General features: G+C 51.9%; 1 protein-coding gene across 4 annotated transcripts in view; it reads right to left on the reverse strand.

Annotated features, from left to right (window-relative positions):
• Positions 1–21,864, reverse strand: part of ARHGEF7 (Rho guanine nucleotide exchange factor 7) — a 951,496-nt gene that overhangs the window by 365,722 nt on the left and 563,910 nt on the right. For all 4 annotated transcript variants that reach the window (XM_078657529.1, XM_078657531.1, XM_078657528.1 and 1 more), the window contains one exon: positions 17,147–17,293. In XM_078657529.1, coding sequence (XP_078513655.1) covers positions 17,147–17,293 — 147 coding nt within the window. The remainder of the gene's footprint in view (positions 1–17,146; positions 17,294–21,864) is intronic.

The following is a 21,864-nucleotide window of genomic DNA, read 5'->3' on the forward strand; positions in this document are numbered from 1 at the left end:
CTTTAGGGGCGAACTGACCATAAACGTCTACAGAAATAGTAACATCCTAGTCCAAGCCTCAGAACAAAACCTAACCATTTTTGTCCGACACTTCACTGAACTCTGCACCTCCCTGACCTCTGGTGACATCCCTGTCTCCTCTACCATTAAACCAAGTCGTCCACCCTCTTGCAATGAGCGGATTTATGCACGCACACTGCCTCCCTCTCGCAAGGAGCAGATTCATTCACTGGCTGGACGACAATGTTTTACATCCAGAATCACGCCCCCAGGCTCTAAACCCAGCCTGAGGTACACCCCACTAATTTTGCCCCGCAATACTCCACTCCGATAGGATGGCTCCCTCCTTAGCCCCCACCCTTGGCCCAAACCTGCCCCAGCACACCTAGTCCCCTACGCTGTCTCGGGTGTCTCGCAAATGCTGATAAATAGGCCGGCTAGAGTTCAAAATCAACACTATTTTGGACGGATAAGTATCACTTCGATAGTAGCAAAGAATATCCACACCGTGCCCAAACACCTCAACCATGGATAATCTCTGCCCCTGCCACCAACACTCTGCACTGCCCTAAACCCAAACGCTCCATGACTAGGACATCCCACCAGGAGTCTGAATTGATGGAAAACTCCCATGGTAATACCCGCAAGCCTATCCCCTCCCCTCAAGATCCCGGTTATACTTCGCTCATACAGGAGCTTGAACATACTCCTCCTTCCTAGACCGCCCTTACAACTTACCTCCATCCAACCCAACCATCCTGAACAGAGACCTAAACCCACATCTCGCTGCATACTTATAAACTGCAGATCAGCAATCAAGCATGCAACCGATATAGCGGGTACCATCCTACAGCATAACACGGACATGTTTTCTAACTGAAACCTGGTTAAACGCCCACTTATGTCGACCTCATCGCCAGGATTTTTAAACATTTGCTGTGACCACAAAGGTGGCGGAGTAGCCATTACACACAAAAGCAATCTCTGTTTAACACCCTTCCGTACTCCTGAACGCCCTACTTTTGAATATCCAGGAGCTCAGCTCCCCAACAAATGGTCCCAACCCCACCAAGTTCCACGTACTTACCTTCGGTAACGATATATCTGTAAGAAACAGTAGTTAGTGTTAGATTCCTTACCTTAGAATATCCCCAGGCATCAGACTGGATCCGGAAAGTTTTGCGTAGCAGTAACCCTGCGCGTCGGATGGCGTCGTCTGCGGCTCTGCGTCTGTTGTCGGTGTCGTGGTTGCCGGGATGACATCGTAGTACTTAGACGCCACCCTCACGCGCGCGCTGACGTCAGTTCTTGTACATAGCTTTCCGCGCCAGGAACGCAGAGCCATGCCAGAGACCGACACTGGTGCCATGAAACTAGGGCCCTGAAAGGGATGTCCTTAACCCTAGATATCGGTTCGCAGAACGGTGAGGATGGGTGGGGTGGTAAGGAATCTAACAATAACTACGGTTTCTTACAGATTGAATATGCTACTTACCAGTATGCATCTGTTCTTGGCATGTAGGGCTGCTAACATTCATATCTTTTGCATTAGATCGCCGCCTAGTGTTGGGTCCGGATGATCGCACATTGTTGTCCTGGAAGAGTCTTCGAAGTATCCTGAGATAGGTGGCTCCTCCCCTGGACTACAGTGCACATGGGCATCGGCTCCATCCCCAGATTGTTTTTAGCCATTGTGGCAGAGATGGAGTGTAAAGTGTAAAGGATGTCCATGCTAATGATTGAATGCAAGAGTATGTCTGCAGCTGCGACAGGCACCGGGGAGGAGGGTGGGCGATATGAATATTAGCAGCCCTACATGCCAAGAACAGATGCATACTGGTAAGTAGCATATTCAGTTCGAGGCATGTGGGCTGCTAAATTCATATCTTTTGCATAGAATATATAGCAGTCCCTCCATTAGCGGCGGTTGCCCGTGCCAGCTGCAGAAACTTGAAAAAGTGTTTTGAGAACAGCCTGTCCTACAGCTGCTTGCTGCTTGGAATGCACATCAACACAGTAGTGTTTTGTAAAGGTATGTGGTGTAACCCACGTGGCTGCTCTGCAAATGTCTTCTAAAGGAATGTTCCCCAGGAAAGCCATGGATGCCCCCAATTTGCATGTGGAGTGCGCCCTTGGGGGTATTGTTAAGGTACGTTTAGCCTTTTGATAACAGATTTGGATGCACTTAACAATCCACCTGGCTATTCCTGCTTTGGAAATAGGGTTGCCCTTGTGCTGTGGCGAGAAGGCAACAAAAAGTTGTTTTGTTTTCCTAAAGTGTTGTGTCCTGTCAATATAGTACATCAACGCCCTCCTGACATCCAAAGTATGAAGCATTCTTTCCGCCACCGTTTGTGGGTTTTGGAAGAATGCAGGCAAGTCAATAGTTTGGTTGAGATGAAACTGTGACACCACCTTCGGAAGGAATTTGGGGTTAGTACGTAGTACCACCCTATTTGGATGAATCTGAATGAATGGCTCTTGGATTGTGAGCGCTTGCAGCTCACTGACACGCCTCAGTGACGTAATAGCTATTAGGAAAGCTACTTTCCACGTTAGGAACTGGAGTTCACACGAGTGTAGTGGCTCAAAAGGTGGTCCCATCAGCCTGGTGAGGACCACATTGAGGTTCCACACCGGAGCTGGCGGTGTTCTTGGGGGAATGACTCGTTTCAGACCTTCAAGAAAAGCCTTAATGGCAGGCACTCTGAAGACAGAGAGATGCTGCCTGTTCTGAAGATAAGCTGCTATGGCGGATAGATGTATCCGAATGGAAGTGTACGCTAGATTACACTTGTAAAGATGTAACAGATAGCAAATGATGTTAGGGATAGATGCATCTAGCGGGTTGATGTTATTGGCCGTACAGTAAATGACAAAACGCTTCCATTTTGCAGCATAGCATGCTCTGGTAGTCGGCTTTCTTGCCTCCTTGATGATGTCCATGCATTCTGGAGGTAGGTGAAGGTATCCAAACTCTAGGACTTCAGGAGCCAGATCGCCAGGTTGAGCTGTTGCGGATCTGGATGCTGAATGTCTCCATGGTTCTGCGTCAAAAGCCTCGGCGTGAGGCGCAGCCTTTGATGTGGCACCACCGAGAGTTCCAGAAACGTGGTGTACCATGCTTGGCGCGCCCACGTTGGAGCAACTAGGATGAGTGTCATCGAGTGCTGCCTTAGTTTTCTTGCCACCAGCGGTATCAGAGGGGCTGGCGGAAAAGCGTACGCAAATCTGCCTGACCAGTTCATCCATATCGCATTCCCCTGCGACTGTGGGTGAGGGAACCTGGCGGCAAAGTGTTGGCATTTTGCGTTTTCGTTTGTGGCAAACAGGTCTATCTCCGGATGACCCCACTGCTGGAAGTACGGGCGGAGTACTGATGGGTGTAACTCCCACTCGTGCATTTGATGGCTGTATCTGCTGAGCAGATCCGCCATCTGATTGTCCTTGCCCGGGAGGTGTTCTGCCATGAGGAAAATGTTCCTCTGAATGGCCCACTTCCACATGCTCTGAGCCAGATGAGACAGCTGTGGCGAGTGGGTGCCCCCCTGCTTTTGAATGTAGTACATCGCGGTCATGTTGTCCGTCCGGACTAACACTACCTTGTTGCACAGATGTACATTGAAGGACTTGAGCGCCATGAAGATTGCCATCAGTTCCAGATAGTTGATGTGCATCTTCTGTTGCTGCGTCGTCCATAGTCCCTGCACTGTGTAAGTGAGCAGATGAGCTCCCCATCCCTGGAGAGATGCGTCCGTTGTCAGGATAATCTGTGGCACTGGCTCCTGGAACAGTCGGCCCTTGCAAAGGTTGTGTGGATTCCACCAATGCAGAGAGTCGTATGCCCAACTGGTAACCAACACTAGGTCTGTCAATTGTCCCTGAGCCTGTGTCCACTGATTTGCTAAGCACTCCTGGAGCGGACGCATATGTAAACGTGCGTGAGGGACTATGAAGATGCAGGAGGCCATCATGCCAATCAACTGCATGAATACTCCCGCTGGAAGCGAGTGTTGTGGTCTGAACTTTTGGATTAGAGACTGCATGCTGTCTATCCTGACTTGGTTTGGCTGAGCCATGGCTGTCAGGGTATTGATCGTCGCACCCAGAAACTGCCGGACATGTGCCGGCTGAAGATGCGACTTTGGGTAGTTCAACGAGAAGCCCAGACTGTGAAGGAGGTGAATGGTAGTCGACATGTCTGCGGCGCACTGTTGTTCCGACTTGGCTTGAACAAGCCAGTCGTCTAGGTAGGGGTAGACATGGATGTTCTGCCTCCTGAGGTGCGCCGCTACTGTCGCCAGACACTTGGTAAACACTCTTGGGGCTGTGGTCACTCCGAAGGGCAGGACCTTGAACTGATAATGCTTGCTGTGGATAGTGAACCTGAGGTATTTTCTGTGGGACGGGTGCAGTGGTATGTGGAAATAAGCATCCTTGAGGTCTAAGGTTGCCAAGAAGTCCTCTTGATTTAACAAGGGAAGAATCTGTTGCAGTGTAAGCATATGGAAATGTTCTGACAGTATATACAGGTTGAGGGGACGCAGATCCAGAATGGGTCTGAGAGATCCGTCCTTCTTTGGAATAAGGAAGTACAGGGAATATACCCCTGTGCCTTCCTCCTCCACTGGCACGAGCTCGATTGCGCCTTTTTGCAGCATCACCACTACTTCTTGCTGCAATAAGTGCAAGTGCTCTGCGGACATAGGCCGTTGCCTTGGTGGAATGTTGGGTGGAGTGGACTTTAACTCTAGACAATAACCGTACTGGACAAGTTGTCGTACCCACCTGTCTGTGGTGATGTTTGTCCAGACTGGCAGGAACTGCTGGAGTCTCCCCCCGACAGGTGTTAAATGGTCGGGGGGCAGTGACAGAGAGTCACTGTTTGTTTGGGGCAGAGGAACAGGAATTGTTGTTTCCTCTGCCACGTCCTCTGGTGCTGTTTCCTCGATAACCCCCTTTCTTCTGCTTGGGGTACGAGGACTGTGCTCCACCTCTAGAGAACTGTGACTGTTGACCCATCTGTCCTCTGGTGACTCCACATGCACCTGAGCGACGAAAAGTGTTGCCCCGGAACTGTTGTGATTGTAGGGCCCCCATAGACTTAGCTGTTTCGTTGTCTTTCTTAATCTTTTCGAGGGTGGTGTCAACATCAGGACCAAACAGTCTATCAGGATTGACGGGCTGATTGAGTATGGTTGTTTGAATGTCCGGTTTAAACCCCGATATGCGGAGCCACGCTTGTCGTCTCAGCATGACGCTAGTGTTAATAGCCCTAGCTGCTGTGTCTGCGGCATCAAGTGCACACTTTATGGCTGCGTTGGAGATTAGTTTGCCCTCCTCTATAAGCAGTTTGGTACCCTCTTGAAACTGCGGAGGCAGGTGTTGTAAAACTTGCTCTAGGGTGTCGTAATGCGCCCTATCATAACGTGCCAATAGTGCCTGTGTATTCGCAATACGCCAGAAATTGGCAGCCTGCGCAGCTACCCTTTTGCCCCCTGCCTCCAGCACTTTTGACTCCTTGTCCGGGGGAGGAGCTTCACCCGTCGTTTGGGAGTTTGCCCTTTTGCGGGCATTTGCGACCACAAGGGAGTCAAGTGGCAACTGTCCCCGAATGTATGCAGGGTCTGCAGGTGCTGGTCTGTACTTCTTCTCGATGCGTGGATTGACCACCCTCGCCTTGGTAGGTTCTTTAAAGATGTCCGCAGCATGCTTAAGGACACCTTTGAGCATAGGCAGTGTCTTTACTGTCCTTTCAGAGACTGAAAAAGTGTCAAATAGAAAGTCTTCTTCTACTGGGTCAGCATGCATGTCCACATCATGATTAGCAGCTGCCCGTTCAATGAGTGCATGAAAACCTGCAGAATCTTCTGTTGGGGATGCACGTGCACTGAAAGGCTGTGGGTCCTACCCCACATTCTGGGTGCCTTGGTCACCTATGTCGTCATAGGAATCTTGCTGTGCATCGGGTTCATTGATGGGGAAAGTGTATTGGTCATCTTCTCCATATTCCTCTCCCTCAGAGTGTTCTGGGGAAGGTGTTGGGCTCCTTCTAGGAGGAGGCTGGATAGGTTCCATCAGGGCTGAAGCGTCCTGAGCAAGCCTTTTCTTCTTCAGTGGGAGAACATAGGAGTCCACTGGTTGTGAAGTGATCTTTCTTTTGTAAAGGGTCAATTTGCCCGTGTCTGCGTCGATAAAACGCTCAGAATCTTCTCCTGAGTCGAGTAGTCGACCTGAAACTGCTGCAGACGTTGACGATTCCGATGTCTTTGGCGCCGTTTTTGGCGTAAAGGCCTTCGGTGCCTCCTTTGGCGGCAGAAGGAAGAGAAGTTTACCAGCAGGCTTTGCCGGCATGTCCATCGGCTTCTGGTGCGACGGGGTCGGAGCCGACGTCGCAGAGGCCTTCTCCCGAATTCTCTGTAGTGAAGAGACGATGAGGGACGCGTCACTCACAGCGGCACTTGGCGCCGACGAGGAGGCCTTCACCTTGCCTTCGGATCCGACGTCTTGTGGGCCCTTCTGAGTCTTAGACGTTGATGCTGCAGCCGTAGACACAGAGTCCTTGGACCGATGTGTTGAGCTTCCAGCCTTCGATCCGTGTGATTTTGCAGGCTCCGTCTCCACCACGCGTCCGACTAACGACGTCCCAGTCGGCACCGGAGTCTTGTCCCTGGCTTTGGCGGGCTTTGACGGCGTCGCACCGGTCGACCCGTGCCGAACTCCCTTCTTAGAGGAAACCTCCTCTGCCGACGACTTCGACACTGTCGAATCAACAGTTTTCTTCGACTTCTGTGGACCGGAGGCCGACGGAGTCGATGAGGCAGCAGGTTTTGGTGTTTTTGGTGGAACGGCCGCCATCTTAGGGACGCTCGAATCCGTAAGTTTCGGTTTCGTTTTCGGGTCGGCCATTTTAGGTGTAGTCGATACCGTTGGTTTCAGTTTCGGTTTCGATACGGGCTGCGCAGCAAGTATGTCCGTGGCCGGGCCTGAAGGCGGGGCCGTGGCTTGCGGTACGGGGTCTTGGGTAAGGCCGACTGGCGATCCCGTGACCCGAGCCTGATCCGCGTAACCTTCGGGGCATAGCTCATCCCCTGAGCTATCTTCCGCTGCCCCATAAACTTCTTCGACGTCCCCTACTTCGTCGACGTATTCAAGGCCTTGACCCACGACTCCGTCGTCGTCTTCCGGATCCGCCTCGATGTCCGTCGCGGGCGGTGAGATTTGAAGATGATGGCTCAGGCCCTCTTCTTCTTGGTCGCCGAAGATGTTTTCTGGATCCGGGGCCGCTTGTCAGGCCTCAAGGCGCACCGCGCGCCGAAGCTTGAGTGTCTTCTTTGACCTGAATCTGGAGCAGGCCATGCAGTTGTCCTCGTTGTGGTCCGGCGAGAGGCACTTGTTACAGACCGGGTGCACATCGATATGTGGGTATTTTGACCCACAGACGGGACAGTATTTAAACGGGCTCCGCTCCATGCTGAAAAGTTGCGGTCGTGTTGCGATGAGAAGGCCTCGATGTCCGAAGAGTGATACGACTCCGTAGATTCCGACTCAAAGAGACGGAAGAACTCGAGACCGTACGCAAACAATACCGACGCAATGAATGTAAGGCCTTTTGGCCGTAAAAAAGCTAGTTTTCTCGGTTCCGACAGAGAGACGTCGAGACCGCATCCGAACCCAATGGCGGAAAAAAACAATCTGGGGATGGAGCCGATGCCCATGCGCACTGTAGTCCAGGGGAGGAGCCACCTATCTCAGGATACTTCGAAGACTCTTCCAGGACAACAATGTGCGATCATCCGGACCCAACACTAGGCGGCGATCTAATGCAAAAGATATGAATTTAGCAGCCCACATGCCTCGAACATATCGTTACCGAAGGTAAGTAACTTGTGCATCTGAAAGAAACAGGTCAGTGTTAGATTTCTTACCTTAGAATAGATACCCCAGCAATACCAACCCCGGTGGTGGGTCTGTGAACCAAGATCACACCAGAAAGTCCTGGAGAACGGAACGGCCAAAAAAGCCATCTCTCCTGACTTGGCTGTCCAGGCAGTAGTGTCTAGCAAACGTGTGCAACGAAGCCCACGTAGCTGCCTGACAGATGTCCTGCAAGGAGACTCCCCGACCCAGGGCAGTAGTAGCCGCTGTGGCCAGAGTAGAATGGGCCCTCAGCCCAACAGGAGGCTCCTTCCTCGCTAAGGAGTAACAGGCCTTGATGCACAACACGACCCATCGAGAGATGGTCCGTTTATGCACCGCCCATCCCTTCTTTGCACCCACGCAACCAACAAAGAGCTGGTCGTCCACCCAGAGCTGGCGTGAGCGGTCTAGATAAAAAAAGAGCGCACTTTTGGGACCAGACAGTGGAGCCTCTCTTCCTCCTTCGAGGGATGCGGCAGCGGAAAGAAGGTGGGCAAGGTGATGGACTGCCCGATATGAAAGGTTGTGACCACTTGGGCAGGAAAGAAGGACGAGTTTTCAAGACAACTTTGTCCGGATGGACAGAAAGTAAAGGTAGGCTTAGAAGAAAGAGCCTGGAGCTCACTCAACCAGGAATGCAGTCTTAAGAGTCAGAAGACGGAGAGGGCAATTGTGAAGTGGCTCGAAAGGAGCGCACATCAAATCGGTTAGAACATGGTTCAAGTCCCACTGAGGCATCACGAAAGGAACAGGAGGAAACATGTGCGTGATGCCTTTCAAGAATCTATTTACAACAGGGGACTTGAAAAGAGAAGGCTGATCAGGAAGCCTCAAGAAGGCAGAAATGGCAGAGAGGTAGCCCTTAAGAGTGTCCAGAGCAGAGCCCTGCTGGGCAAGAGAAAGAAGGAAGAGGAGAACCTCTGAAAGGGGTGCAGATAGAGGATCCACAGCCTTTGCTGTACACCATGCCACAATTGTGTTCCACCTGCAGGCGTATACCGATTTTGTGGAGGGACGCCTGGCTGCCAGAATCACATCACAGACTTCAGGAGGTAAGTCAAATGGCCTCAACTGCCACCGCTCTATCTCCACGCATGGAGGTGGAGACTGGACAGGTTTGGGTGGAGGACCGTCCCCTGCTGCTGCGACAAAAGATCCTCCTGAAGAGGCAGACGAATCGGGGGATCGACTGACATGCTGAGTAGCTCAGGATACCAGTACCTTCGTGCCCAGTGCGGAGCCACAAGGATGACTTGGGCCCGGTCGCGCCTGTTCTTCTTCAGAATTCTGAGCAGAAGTGGTACAGGCGGAAAGGCGTACAACAGACCGCAGCTCCACTCGCGACGAAAAGCGTCTCAGAGCGAGTGCCGCCTTGGAAATTCCAACGCGCAGAACTGATAACATCGCGCGTTCTCTTCGTGGCGAATAGATCTAACCAAGGCTCTCCACACTGCTGAAAGAGGCCTTGCACCACGTCCCAGTTCAGACGCCATTTGTGATCCATCAAGCACCAGCGGCTGAGTTTGTCCGCCCTGGCGTTCAGGGAACCTGCCAGGTGTTGAACCACCAAGGTAATGCCTTGATGTTCCAGCCATGTCCAGAGGCGCAGAGCCTCCTGACATAGGGTCCACGACCCCACCCCGCCCTGTTTGTTTTAATACCACATGGCGGTGGTGTTGTCCATGAACACCTGCACTACACTTCCCCGGACAGAGGGAAGGAATGCCTTCAGTGCAAGTCGGATCGCCCGAAGCTCCAAAATGTTGATATAGAGCCGGGACTCCGCTGGAGACCAGAGGCTTCTGATCTCCGCCTCTCCCAAGTGGTCTCCCCATTCCAGAAGGGACGCATCCGTCACCACTGTGTGTTTAGACTGGGGATGGGAGAGGGATCTGTCATTGACCCAATCGCGATACGTGAGCCACCACTGCAATTGTCGTGCAGTGCCCTCCGAGATCTGGACATGATCGGACAGGTTGCCCTGATGCTGTGCCCACTGGAACTTCAGGTCCCACTGCAGAGCCCGCATAGCCATCCGGCATGTTGCACCAGTAGGATGCAGGAGGCCATCAGGCCCAGGAGCCCGAGGGTCATCCTGACTGAAACCCAGGATAGAGGCTGAAAGATTGGAATCATAGCCTGAATATCCCGGACTCGCTGCTCGGGAGGATAAACCCAAAACTGCGTCAAATCCAGAACTGCTGCAATGAGGGGAGCTTCTGAGAGGGATTCAGGTGTGACTTTGGCACGTTGATGGAGAACCACAGCAAATGCAGGAGGTCGGCCGTAGTCTGAAGGTGGGTGACAACTGTCTGTGGAGAGCCTGCCTTCAACAACCAGTTGTCGAGGTAGGGGAAGACTGACACCGCTGACCTGCGCAGATGCGCTGCGAACACCACCATCACTTCGGTGAACACCCAAGGGGGCGCTGGTAAGGCCGAAGGGGAGCACAGCAAACTGAAAATGCTCCCGCCTACAGTGCACCGCAGGTAACGCCGCTGGGCCGGCAGGACGGGGATGTGAAAATATGAGTCATGCAAGTCCAACGCTACCATCCAGGGTCGAGGGCAGCCAAGACCTGAGCCAAAGTCAACATCTTGAACTTCTCCTTCAGGTGGAAGCGATTAACTTTCCTGAGATCTAAGATGGGGCGCAGGCCACCTTTGTCCTTCTTGGGGACCAGAAAGTAGGGGGAATAACAACCACGTCCTACTTCTGGCCCAGGAATGCGCTTGATGGCCCCCTTGGCCAGGAGGGCCGTGACTTCCTGCTGGAGAAGCACAAAGTGATCCCCCGACATGCAGTGGAACTGAAGTGGCATGGCTTGGGGGGGCAGACTCTAAGGGGAGGGAGTAACACTTCCGGACAGTTTGCAGCACCTACCTATCCGAAGTGGCAGAACGCCAGTGGGGGAGGTGATGTTGAATCCTGCCGCCCACAGGCGAAGTGGCCGGGCTTGTGGTGTAGAGACCGAAGGACTTGGCAGTAGCCCGAGAGTCCTTGAAACGCCCAAGCGCACTGTCTGCCTTATCGCCAAACAGGTGAGTACCATCAAAGGGCATGTCCATGAGGGAACTGTGGACATCTCCCGAAAACCCAGTGGACCGCAGCCAGACATGGCGTCGCAGGGCCACTGTCGTGGAAATCGCTCGCCCTACAGAGTCCACGGTGTCCAGCCCACACCGAATGGCGAACTGCGCTGCATCCTTCCCCTCCGCAACAGCTTGGGAAAGCACAGCTCGAACCTCTTCCGGACACTGGGGTAGTGTCTGCGCCACTGTGTCTCACACAGCGTGAAAGTAGCGGCCCAAAAGGCATGCGGTGTTGACTGACCGCAGCCCCAAGCTGGTAGAGGAAAATAACCTCTTGCCAATCTGCTCCAGTTTTTTTGATTTCTTATCCGGCGAGGCGGTAAAGAACGCACTTTGGGAAGTGGAAGCATGAATTACCAGGCTCTCCGGAGTCGGATTATTTGTCAGAAGGCCGGGTCACCCGGTGCCGGGTGATGATGCCTGGCCACGTTCTTATCCACAGGAACCCCTGTGGCACGCCTAGACCAGATGCCCATCAAAACATCCATCAAGGCTTCATTAAACAGGAGCAGAGGTTCCATAGAACTTGCCGCTGGCTGAAGCCCTTCAGTAAGGAGGTTGGTCTTGTGAGTGACAGCAGGCAGATCAAGGTCAAGGGCCTCAGCTGCTCTACAGAGCACTACAGTGTATGTGGCGCCCTACTCCATAATCGCGGGAGGAGACATAAATCCAGGCTCAGAGGCGAGGTCAAGGCCACCTACGTCCTCCGAGTCTTCCGCCCACTCATGTTCAGACTCGCACTGAGGTGCAAGAGGGTCCTCCGACCCCTCCAAGTCACCCCCCTCCTCCACAGCACGTGGTACAAGCGGCAGCGGAGGGGGAGGAACAGGGGAAAACAAACACGCCAGGAACGGTGCCGGTCGGAGCCGATCCGGCTCCATGCCCCAATTAGGGTCCCAAGTCAGAGAAAAATTGCCCGGAAATTCAGGCAAGGGTGGAGGTGGAACGAACGGAGCCCATGGCGGCGCCAGGAACGGAGCCCATGGCGGTGCCAGGAACGGAGCCCATGGCGGTGCCAGGAACGGAGCCGCAGGGGGCGCCGGGGCTGCCGGCGGAGGACCCTGTGGCGCCGGGGCCAAAGCCGCCGGCGGAGGACCTTGCACTGCCGGGGCCAGAGTCGCTGACGGCAGAGCCAGTAAGAAGCAAGGGCCCTCAATAGGGACCGCTGGGCCCGAAGGCGCGCCGGCGGGAGCCCTAGGCCTGAAAAGGCGGTCCATGGTGGCAAGAAACTCTTGCACATGGCCAGGAGTTGCCGCGGGACTCTCAGGTTCCAACGGAGCCACGGTAGAAGAACCCCTGGCCCTATCGTCCACTTCGGGAGACCGACGGGGGGACGTCGGAGAGCAAACACGCTTCTTTGACTTTTTCTTGTGACGTCTCTTAACCGATTCAGAGGGTGAAGACTTTGAACCCGAGGAGCGATGATAATGGCTCCCCAGTCGGTCCCTCGAGCAACCCCTGGACCTCAAACGGCGCAGAGATGACTGCCTGGCTTCCAGCAGCTTTCAGGACCGCTCCCGCAAAGCCTTCGGAGCCATGGCCAGACAGTCGGAACATGACCGGGAGACATTGTCGCGCTACAGACAGTAGAAACTGACGTCATGGGGGTCGGCCACCAACATCGTACGGCGACAGGCCCCGCAGGATTTAAACCCAGGCATCCCTACATGGCACCAGGAGTCTAAGACTCAAAAGAAGGAGAGACAAAAGTCTCAAAAAGTTAGTCAAAAAAGTGACTAAGTTACGTGATCTAACCGGATCTGTGCTTGCTGGCGCGGAAAAAGAAAGAACTGACGTCAGCGCGCATGCATGGTGCCTAAGTAGTCTCCGTGAGGTCATTTCGGCGCTTACGACGCCAGCGACGGACGCAGAGCCGCACGATGCCACCTACCAACACGCAGGGGTACTGCTGACGAAAATCTTTCCGGATCCAGTCTGACGCCTGGGGATATTCTAAGGTAAGGAATCTATCACTAACGTGCCTCTTTCAGATATACTCTGTTACTACCATTTTGGACATCATTATCTGGACAGAGCCAGTAACCAAGTTACACCTTTTAATTATACACAATGGGAACATTGTCCGAGTCTCCCACAAGGTAGTTCTACAACGCATAAAGACAAATTCACGTATTTCCCAGGATATGACACTTTAGACCCCACGTCATATTTCAAATTAGTCCCTACCCTGCCAAAAACCTATACGCTTACACAGACCAAGCTTATATATACAGCGTGTTTGTCATACCAGTTAGCCCTTAAAGGCGATGATTTCTGGAAAAACACAATTGAGGCTATGATTCCTGGAAAAAAAAAAATGATTTAAAATCAATTTGGGTAATGAAACCGTAGCAGATTAAGGAACGGAAACCTTATTTCAAGCATGTTAATTCCCACACAAATAATCCTATTGAATGGCACCATCCAGCAGACAACATGTGTTGGATTGGGGCGATACAACCATTGGTTCACCACCACCAGCTGTGAAGCCCAATAGTACCGATCGCATATCTGGGAGCGCAATACCCCCCATCGTACCATCCCTTGGTCAGTTTAGTCATGGCGATACTGGACGTCTTTCCGTCCCACAGCAGAGTTCGAATCTCACTCTCAATATTTGTAAAATATGAGTCAGGGATTCTGTATGGGCAGTTCTGGAGTATATACAGGAAACGGGGGAGAGCCAACATCTTGTGAAGCGTGGCTCGGCCCAACATGGAAAGGGGTAGTGTTCGCCAATGTTTGACATCGCAGCGCAATCTGTCCAGAAGCGCAGCTACATTTTTAGTGTGGAACAGTACAGGATCAGGGGTGACCTAGATCCCCAAGTACCGAAAACCCTCGGCGGCCTTTTCAATGTCACAGTCGGGTGGAAATGCTGGGATCGGGCCATGGAGGACGAAAATCAATATTGCCCCTTGTTATTCTCTCTGGTCAGACACTAGCACCTAGACATAATAAAAGAATGCAGCTGCTGTTCTGAGTACACATATCTTGTCATATATCGGAGAACAGGCGTTCTGAGAATGACACACAGAGCAAAGGTCACGAGACAAGAGTGATGCGTCAGCAGAGATGTAGAACATTCACCTATATATGCTAAGGTACCGAGTCCGCAACTAAACCCAGAGAGCCAACACTGGACTCGAGGTCAGGATCGCGGTGGAGAATTCACTGGATCTGTGAGCCACTCAGGTTTGGCCATGGGCTTCGGTTGCAGAGTGGGCAGGAGTAGTGGTTCCAGATGGATCCGGAGTCCTTGTGGTTGTATTCTTCTGGACAGGGCCACTGTCCTCAGGAGATCTGGTCTTTGTTAAAGAACAGGCAGTCTTCCTCTGGATTCTAGAAGTCGCTGGCCACAGCAGAGTCTTCAAAGCTGGAGACAAGCCTGTAGGGCTGGGGCCAAGTCAGTAGTCGCCTTCAGGGTTTCCTGCAGGTTGTCGGTTTGTCCTTTGTATGTTGCAGTAATCTACCTTCTAGGTCTGGGTGAGCCACCTAAATACTAAAGTTAGGGGGCTTTTAGGGTAGCAGTAGGTAGGGCCAATAGGCACCTTACCTGGGTTAACCACACCCACTATTATGCCACCCTCCTCTTGGAGGGGGCATAGACCAAGCCCTAGTTGGAGGAGTCCCATCATCTGCAAGATGGAGGTATTGAAAAGTTTAAATTTGCAACCTCCATCTGAAGGGAGAATATGGCACCGGTGGGCACACCTCCTAACCTTTCTAAGCTTTCCTGCCCAAAGTGGGGGTGTAAACTGGGGACTGCCATCTGCTGCTAGCAGCAGAGGCTCGAGGTCGCCATACAAAGGTGGCAGGCCTTTGAAGCTTCCCCTTCGAACACTGGCCCATCCTGGGGGTAGGAGGTGTGATACCTCTGCCCAGGATGTGCATTGTTTCTAGTCCCAGAGACCAGAAGCTCTCCACCCAGGGCTCCAAAAAGAAAAACCTGTGTGTGTGTGAGAATGGCAGGTTGCCTAAAGCCAGTAGGTGACCACCTCTGAGGTGCCCTCCGAGTACATGTTTTAATAAATCTCAGACTGGCATTGGTGTGGATTTATTTCAAGGAGCTGTTTGGTACGAAACACTACTGGTTTCAGTGAAGCCATCTTAGTGCTGGGGAACTCAAGTTGTCGAGTTTCCAGCCCATGTACTCCTGATGACTCTCCCTGGCACTTTACAATATTTAAGAATGTACTTAAGTAATGTAGAGGCATATCTATTCATGCAGCTATGCCCTCACCTATGGTATAGTGCACCCTGCCTTAGGGCTGTAAGGCCTGCTAGAGGAGTGACTTACCTATACCTACAAGCAGTGCTGGCAGGCATGGCACCCTGTCGACTGTCGTTTTTCACGTCACAAGGGCATGCAAGCTGCAAAGTCAGTGGCATGATCCGAATGAGGCGGATCCCAGGGGACCCTCTTCAGCTCTCTGAGGCCCCAGGTACCCAGGGTACCACTTACTAGGGACTTACAGGGGGCAGAAGTACCAATAATGGATATGTTTTAGGGAAGAAACACTGGCACAGGGAACCTGTTTGGCAGGGACCCCTAGCTCTACAATCTAAAACCACATCAAATACCAGGCAAAAAGTGGGGTATAACCATGTCAAAAGAGATACGTTCTCAGATCATCCAACTTTGATCGCAGAAATTGTTGGATACAGTGTGTGACGTATTTGGGCCTTAAAAAGATGAAACTGCACAGAATAGGGAGGCAGAAAGCAAGTGATCTGCGGTTAGATAAAGTATTCACCGCAAAGAGAGTTACTGATGTCAAACAAGTTGTTCTTCTGATGGATACATCTATCCGCAGATTTGCCACCTTAGAATAGAAACCAATGAAGTACCTCCCCAAGGTGGAGGGTCTGTGGAGTGAACTCAGCCAAAATGTCTTGCAGTACAGAGCAGCAAAATGTCCTTCTCACCGGACCAGGCTGTCAAGGCAGTAATGCTTTCCAATTGTATGCACAGACACCCATGTCGCAACCCTGGATTGGGCTCTGAGACGCTCCAGGGGCTATTCTTGGCAGATCCTAATGCAAAGGACTAGCAACCTCAACAAGGTCCTCTTCTGGACAGCCTTCCCCTTCTTTGCCAGAGAAACTATATAAAAAAAATAAGATTGTTCCACTCAATGATACTTTGTACAATCAATGTATAATCTTAAAACTAATTTGGGGTCCAGCCGGTAGAGTCCCTCCTCATCTATCAAAGGATGAGGGAGGAGCAAAGAACTCTTGAAGAGTGATGGATTGCTTAACAAAGGAGTCATGACTTTAGGTAAGAAGTTAGCCCATGTCCTAAGCACCAATTTGTCTGTTAAAGACGTGGTGTAGGGAGGTTGCCCTGAGAGGGCCTGTAATTTACTCATTAGACGAGCGGACATGAGATGCTGACCTTGAAGGCTGTCCTCTTTCAATTATGTTAGCTCGTCTGCATCAATTTTTCTGGGGAAAATGTAGTTTAGGGTGGAGTGTGACAAACGACTTGGGAGGAAACGTGTGTCAAACCTTTAATAAATCCCATCACAAAAGGAGAGTTTTAGAAGAATGGTTGGTCTGGCCTAAGTAGAAAGGCTCAAAGGGCTGAAAAACAACTTTTACAGTGCCCACTACTTTCTGGGTTAAAGACAAAAATAAATTAAATTACAGGCCACAGCTTTGCTTACATGGAGTCTGCTTTATGGGCACTGAACCAGGTCACAACTGTGTCCCAGCACCAGGCATAAATCCGTTTGGTGGCAGGGCGATGAAGATTACATTTACCACCTCAGTCAGCAAATCTAACGCAGCCAATTGTCACCACTCATTCTCCAAGAAAGGAGGTGTAAGTTGCATAGATCGAGTGTAGGACACTGTGCTGTTGCTGAGAAAGGAGGGAAATGGAAATTACATTATTTCAGTGAACTTGCGCAAAAAATAAAAAATGTCTAACTAGAAACACTCCCACAATATTTCCAAGTTTTGTTGCACAAAAGAATAAAATAATAGATTTTGAGCACACTAAAAATTAGCAAATTGCCATTAATACAATAAATCCAAATTGGTTGAAGGGGAAGGGAGTGATCAAGTAAACCCCCATGGAAAACATGTACAAGAGGCAATAAATTAAACTTAAAAATGGACTTTACCTCATTTCCTGCACACTGAATCATGACTTGTGACATGTATAAAACATTGCCAAGCGTTTTGATGTCCTCTCCTTCCCAACATCGAATAGCTTCAGTCAGTATCTGAAGTTCCAGTTCTTTCCGTTTGCGCACTTCTTGACACTGCGCCTATTGAATATAGAAGAGTCTCCCATCAATAAAGAACACAAATTGACAAACTGTGAAATATGAGCCACAGCAACAAGTTTTCCCAGAATATAATCAGTATTTATTTTACAGTTATCTTAATAGCATAATTTTGTGGTGTTTAATCTTTTTTTTACCACAGCTAGAACACAGTTAAACCACATGCTTCAACCACTGAAGCATTTCATTTGAAGGCACTACATATGTACCTTAAAAGTGGATTATATCTTCTCTGCCTTCTTACATCTGTGTTTAATAATGACTCTTGAAATTGATGCTACACTCTTATCACAAATGGTTACCAAAAGTAGGAAATGTCAGACCATTTCGGTTACAAATAAGGCTTATTTTTCTTTATTTTTTTTTAACTTTTCCATGTGCATGTATCCATTTTGTAACATATTAATGGATAGCAATTCTACTTATGGATTGTTTTCTGAAATATATACATGCAATTACTTTTCACTTTCAATGGAAAAATGTACACTTGCATTAAGAATTCTGTAAGATGTATGCACTACATTAGGCAGCTATGTACTAAATTTCTGTAACATCATAAGCCTTGTTAAACGCATATTGTGATTGTATAGTAATCGCATAGCAATTAAACTCAAATGCGTTTAAGATAAGGAGAGTGGAAGGTGCCACATCTTCAACAACCAAAAAGATATTCTGATACTCTTAGGTGACAGAGGGACTAGTATGATGGAGACAAGATCGTCACCTGCTTCTAATGCACAAGTTACTACTTGTGTAACGATATATCTGTAAGAGACATTAGTTAGTATTAGATTCCTTACCTTAGAATATCCCCAGGCGTCAGACTGGATCCGGAAACTTTTGCGTAGCAGTACCCTTGCGCGTCGGTAGGCGTCGTCTGCGGCTCCGCGTCCGTCGTCGGCGTCGTGGGCGCCGTGATGACGTCGTCGGAGTACTTAGACGCCGCCTCCGTGTGCTGACGTCAGTTCTTAGACACAGCTTTTCCGTGCCAGAAACGCAGAGCCATGTTAAAAACCAACACTGGTGCCATTGAAACTAGGGCCCTGAAAGGGGATAACCCTAACCCTAGATATTGGTTCGCAGAACGGGGAGGATGGGTGGGTCGGTAAGGAATCTAATACTAACTAATGTCTCTTACAGATATATCGTTACACAAGTAGTAACTTGTGCATCTGAAAGAGACACGTTAGTATTAGATTCCTTACCTTAGAATAGATACCCCAGCAATACCAACCCCGGTGGTGGGTCTGCGAACCAATAATCACACCAGAAAGTCCTGGAGGACGGAACGGCCAAAGAAGCCATCCCTCCGGACTTGGCTGTCCAGGCAGTAGTGTCTTGCAAACGTGTGCAGCGATGCCCACGTAGCTGCCTGACCGATGTCTTGTAAGGGCACACCCCTGCCCAGGGCAGTGGTGGTCGCCGTGGCTCGGGTAGAATGAGCCCGTAATCCAGCAGGGGGCTCCTTCCTAGCCAAGGAGTAGCATGCCTGGATACACAAGATGATCCACCGGGAGATGGTCCTCTTGTGTACCGCTTTCCCCTTCTTAGCGCCCACGTAACCAACAAAGTTGGTCATCCACCTGGAACTGGCGTGTGCGATCCAAATAAAATGAGAGCGCACGTTTTGGGTCCAGACGGTGGAGCCGCTCTTCCTCTTTAGAGGGATGCGGTGGTGGAAAGAAGGTAGGCAAGGTGAGAGACTGCCTGATGTGGAAGGCTGTGACAACCTTGGGCAGGAAAGAAGGTTTGGTACGTAGCACCACTTTGTCCGGATGGACAGAAAGGAAAGGTGGAGTACAAGAAAGAGCCTGGAGCTCACTCACTCTCCTGGCAGAGGTGATGGCAACCAGGAAAGCAGTCTTCAAAGTCAGAAGGCGAAGAGGACAGTTGTGAAGTGGCTCAAAGGGAGCGCACATCGGAAATGTCAGAACCAGGTTCAAGTACCACTGAGGCATCTCAAACGGAACATGAGGAAACGTGTGTGTGATGCCCTTAAGAAATCTATTTACAATAGGGGACTTGAACAAAGAAGGCTGATCAGGTAGCCTGAGAAAGGCTGAAAGAGCAGAAAGGTAGCCGTTGATAGTGCCCAGAGCAGAGCCCTGCTGGGCAAGAGAAAGAAGGAAGAGAAGAACCTCAGAAAGAGGGGCAGCAAGAGGATCCACAGCCTTTGCTGTGCACCATGCCACAAATTTGTTCCACCTGCAGGCATATACCGACTTTGTGGAGGGACGCCTGGCTGCCAGAATGACGTTACAGACTTCAGGAGGCAAGTCAAATGGCCTCAACTGTCGCCGCTCAATCTCCAAGCATGGAGGTGGAGACTGGACAGGTTCGGTGGAGGACCGTCCCCTGCTGCTGCGACAGAAGGTCCTCCCGAAGAGGCAGACGAACCGGGGGATCGACTGACATACTGAGTAGCTCTGGATACCAGAACCTTCACGCCCAGTCCGGAAACACAAGGATGACTTGGGCCCGGTCGCGCTTGATCTTCTTTAGCACTCTGGGCAGAAGTGGTATAGGCGGAAAGGCGTACAACAGACCGCAACTCCACTCGCGACGAAAAGCGTCTCCGAGCGAGTGCCGTCTTGGAAATTCCAACGTGCAGAACTGATGACATTGCGCGTTCTCTTCGGTGGCGAATAGATCTAACCAAGGCTCTCCCCATTGCTGAAAGAGGCCTTGCGCCACGTCCGAGTTCAGACGCCATTCGTGATCCATCATGCACCGACGGCTGAGCTCGTCCGCCCTGGCGTTCAGAGAACCTGCCAGGTGTTGAGCCACCAGGGTCACGCCCTGGCATTCCAGCCACTGCCAGAGGCGCAGAGCCTCCTGGCAAAGGGTCCATGACCCCACCCCGCCCTGTTTGTTGCAGTACCACATGGCGGTGGTGTTGTCCGTGAACACCTGCACTACACTCCCCCGGACAGAGGGGAGGAATGCCTTCAGTGCCAGACGAATCACCCGGAGCTCCAACAGGTTGATGTGGAGCCGGGCCTCCGCCGGAGACCAGAGGCCTCTGATCTCCGCCTCTCCCATGTGGCCTCCCCAGCCCTGGAGGGACGCGTCCGTCACAACTACGTGCTCCAGTTGGGGAAGGGAGAGGGATCTGCCGCTGACCCAATCGCGGTCCGTGAGCCACCACAGCAGCTGTCTCGCAGGGCCCTCCGAGATCAGGACGTGGTCGGACAGATTGCCCTGATGCTGGGCCCACAAACTTCAGGTCCCACTGCAGAGCCCGCATCCGCCACCTGGCGTGATGCACCAGAAGGATGCAGGAGGCCATCAGCCCCAGAAGCCGCAGCGTGAACCTGACCGAGATCCGGGATAACGGCTGAAAGATGGGAATCAGAGCCTGAATATCCCGGACCCGCTGTTCGGGTGGATAAACACGGAACTGCGCAGAGTCCAGAACCGCTCCGATGAAGAGGAGCTTCTGAGAGGGGCACAGGTGTGACTTTGGCACATTGATGGAGAACCCCAGCTGGTGCAGGAGATCCGCCGTAGTCTGGAGGTGGCTGACGACTGTCTGGGGCGAGCCCGCCTTTAACAGCCAGTCGTCGAGGTAGGGGAAGACTGAAACCCCTAACCTGCGCAGATGAGCTGCGACCACCGCCATCACCTTTGTGAACACCCGTGGGGCGCTGGTAAGGCCGAAGGGGAGCACGGTAAACTGAAAGTGCTCGTGGCCAACCATGAACCACAGGTAGTGCTGGTGGGCCAGCAGGACGGGGATGTGGAAATAAGCGTCCTGCAAGTCCAACGCTACCATCCAGTCTCCTGGGTCCAGGGCAGCTAAGACCTGAGCCAGTGTCAGCACCTTGAACTTCTCCTTTCGGAGGAAGCCGTTGACGTACCGTAGATCCAAGATAGGGCGTAGGCCCCCTTTGCCCTTCTTGGGTACCAGAAAGTAGTGGGAGTAGCAACCACACCCTACTTCTGGCCCAGGAACGCGCTCGATGGCCCCCTTGGCCAAGAGGGCCGAAACTTCCTCCTGCAGAAGTCGCAAGTGATCCCCCGATACACGGTGGTTCTGCGGTGGCATGGCTGGAGGAGTCGCCTCGAAGGGGAGGGAGTAGTCCCTTCGGACGATCTGCAGCACCCACCTGTCCGAAGTGACAGTGCGCCAGTGGAGGTGGTGATGGCGAACCCTGCCCCCCCACTGGCGTCACATGGGCCTGAAAGCACGGACTAGGAGGGTTTTGAGACGGATGCTGCGGGGGGAAGGTGCGGACTGACCTCGCCTTTGACCCCTACCGCCCGGACGGCGGTTACCACGGCCGCCACCGCGTTGGGTATTGCCCTGCGGAGCGTGGCTAGCGGCACGTGTGGGTGCACCCCTTCCGTGGCCACGAAAGGAGTGATAAGCAGACGATTGCTGGCGCGGGGCCGAGAGGCCCAAGGACTTGGCCGTAGCCCTGGAGTCCTTAAAGTGCTCGAGCGCATGGTCTGCTTTGTCGCCAAAGAGGCGACGGCCATCGAACGGCATGTCCATGAGTGTGTTCTGGACATCTGCCGAAAAGTTGGCGGACCTCAGCCAGGCATGGCGT

This window comes from Lissotriton helveticus, chromosome 8, assembly GCF_964261635.1.
Source record: "Lissotriton helveticus chromosome 8, aLisHel1.1, whole genome shotgun sequence".
Lineage (NCBI taxonomy): Eukaryota > Metazoa > Chordata > Amphibia > Caudata > Salamandridae > Lissotriton > Lissotriton helveticus.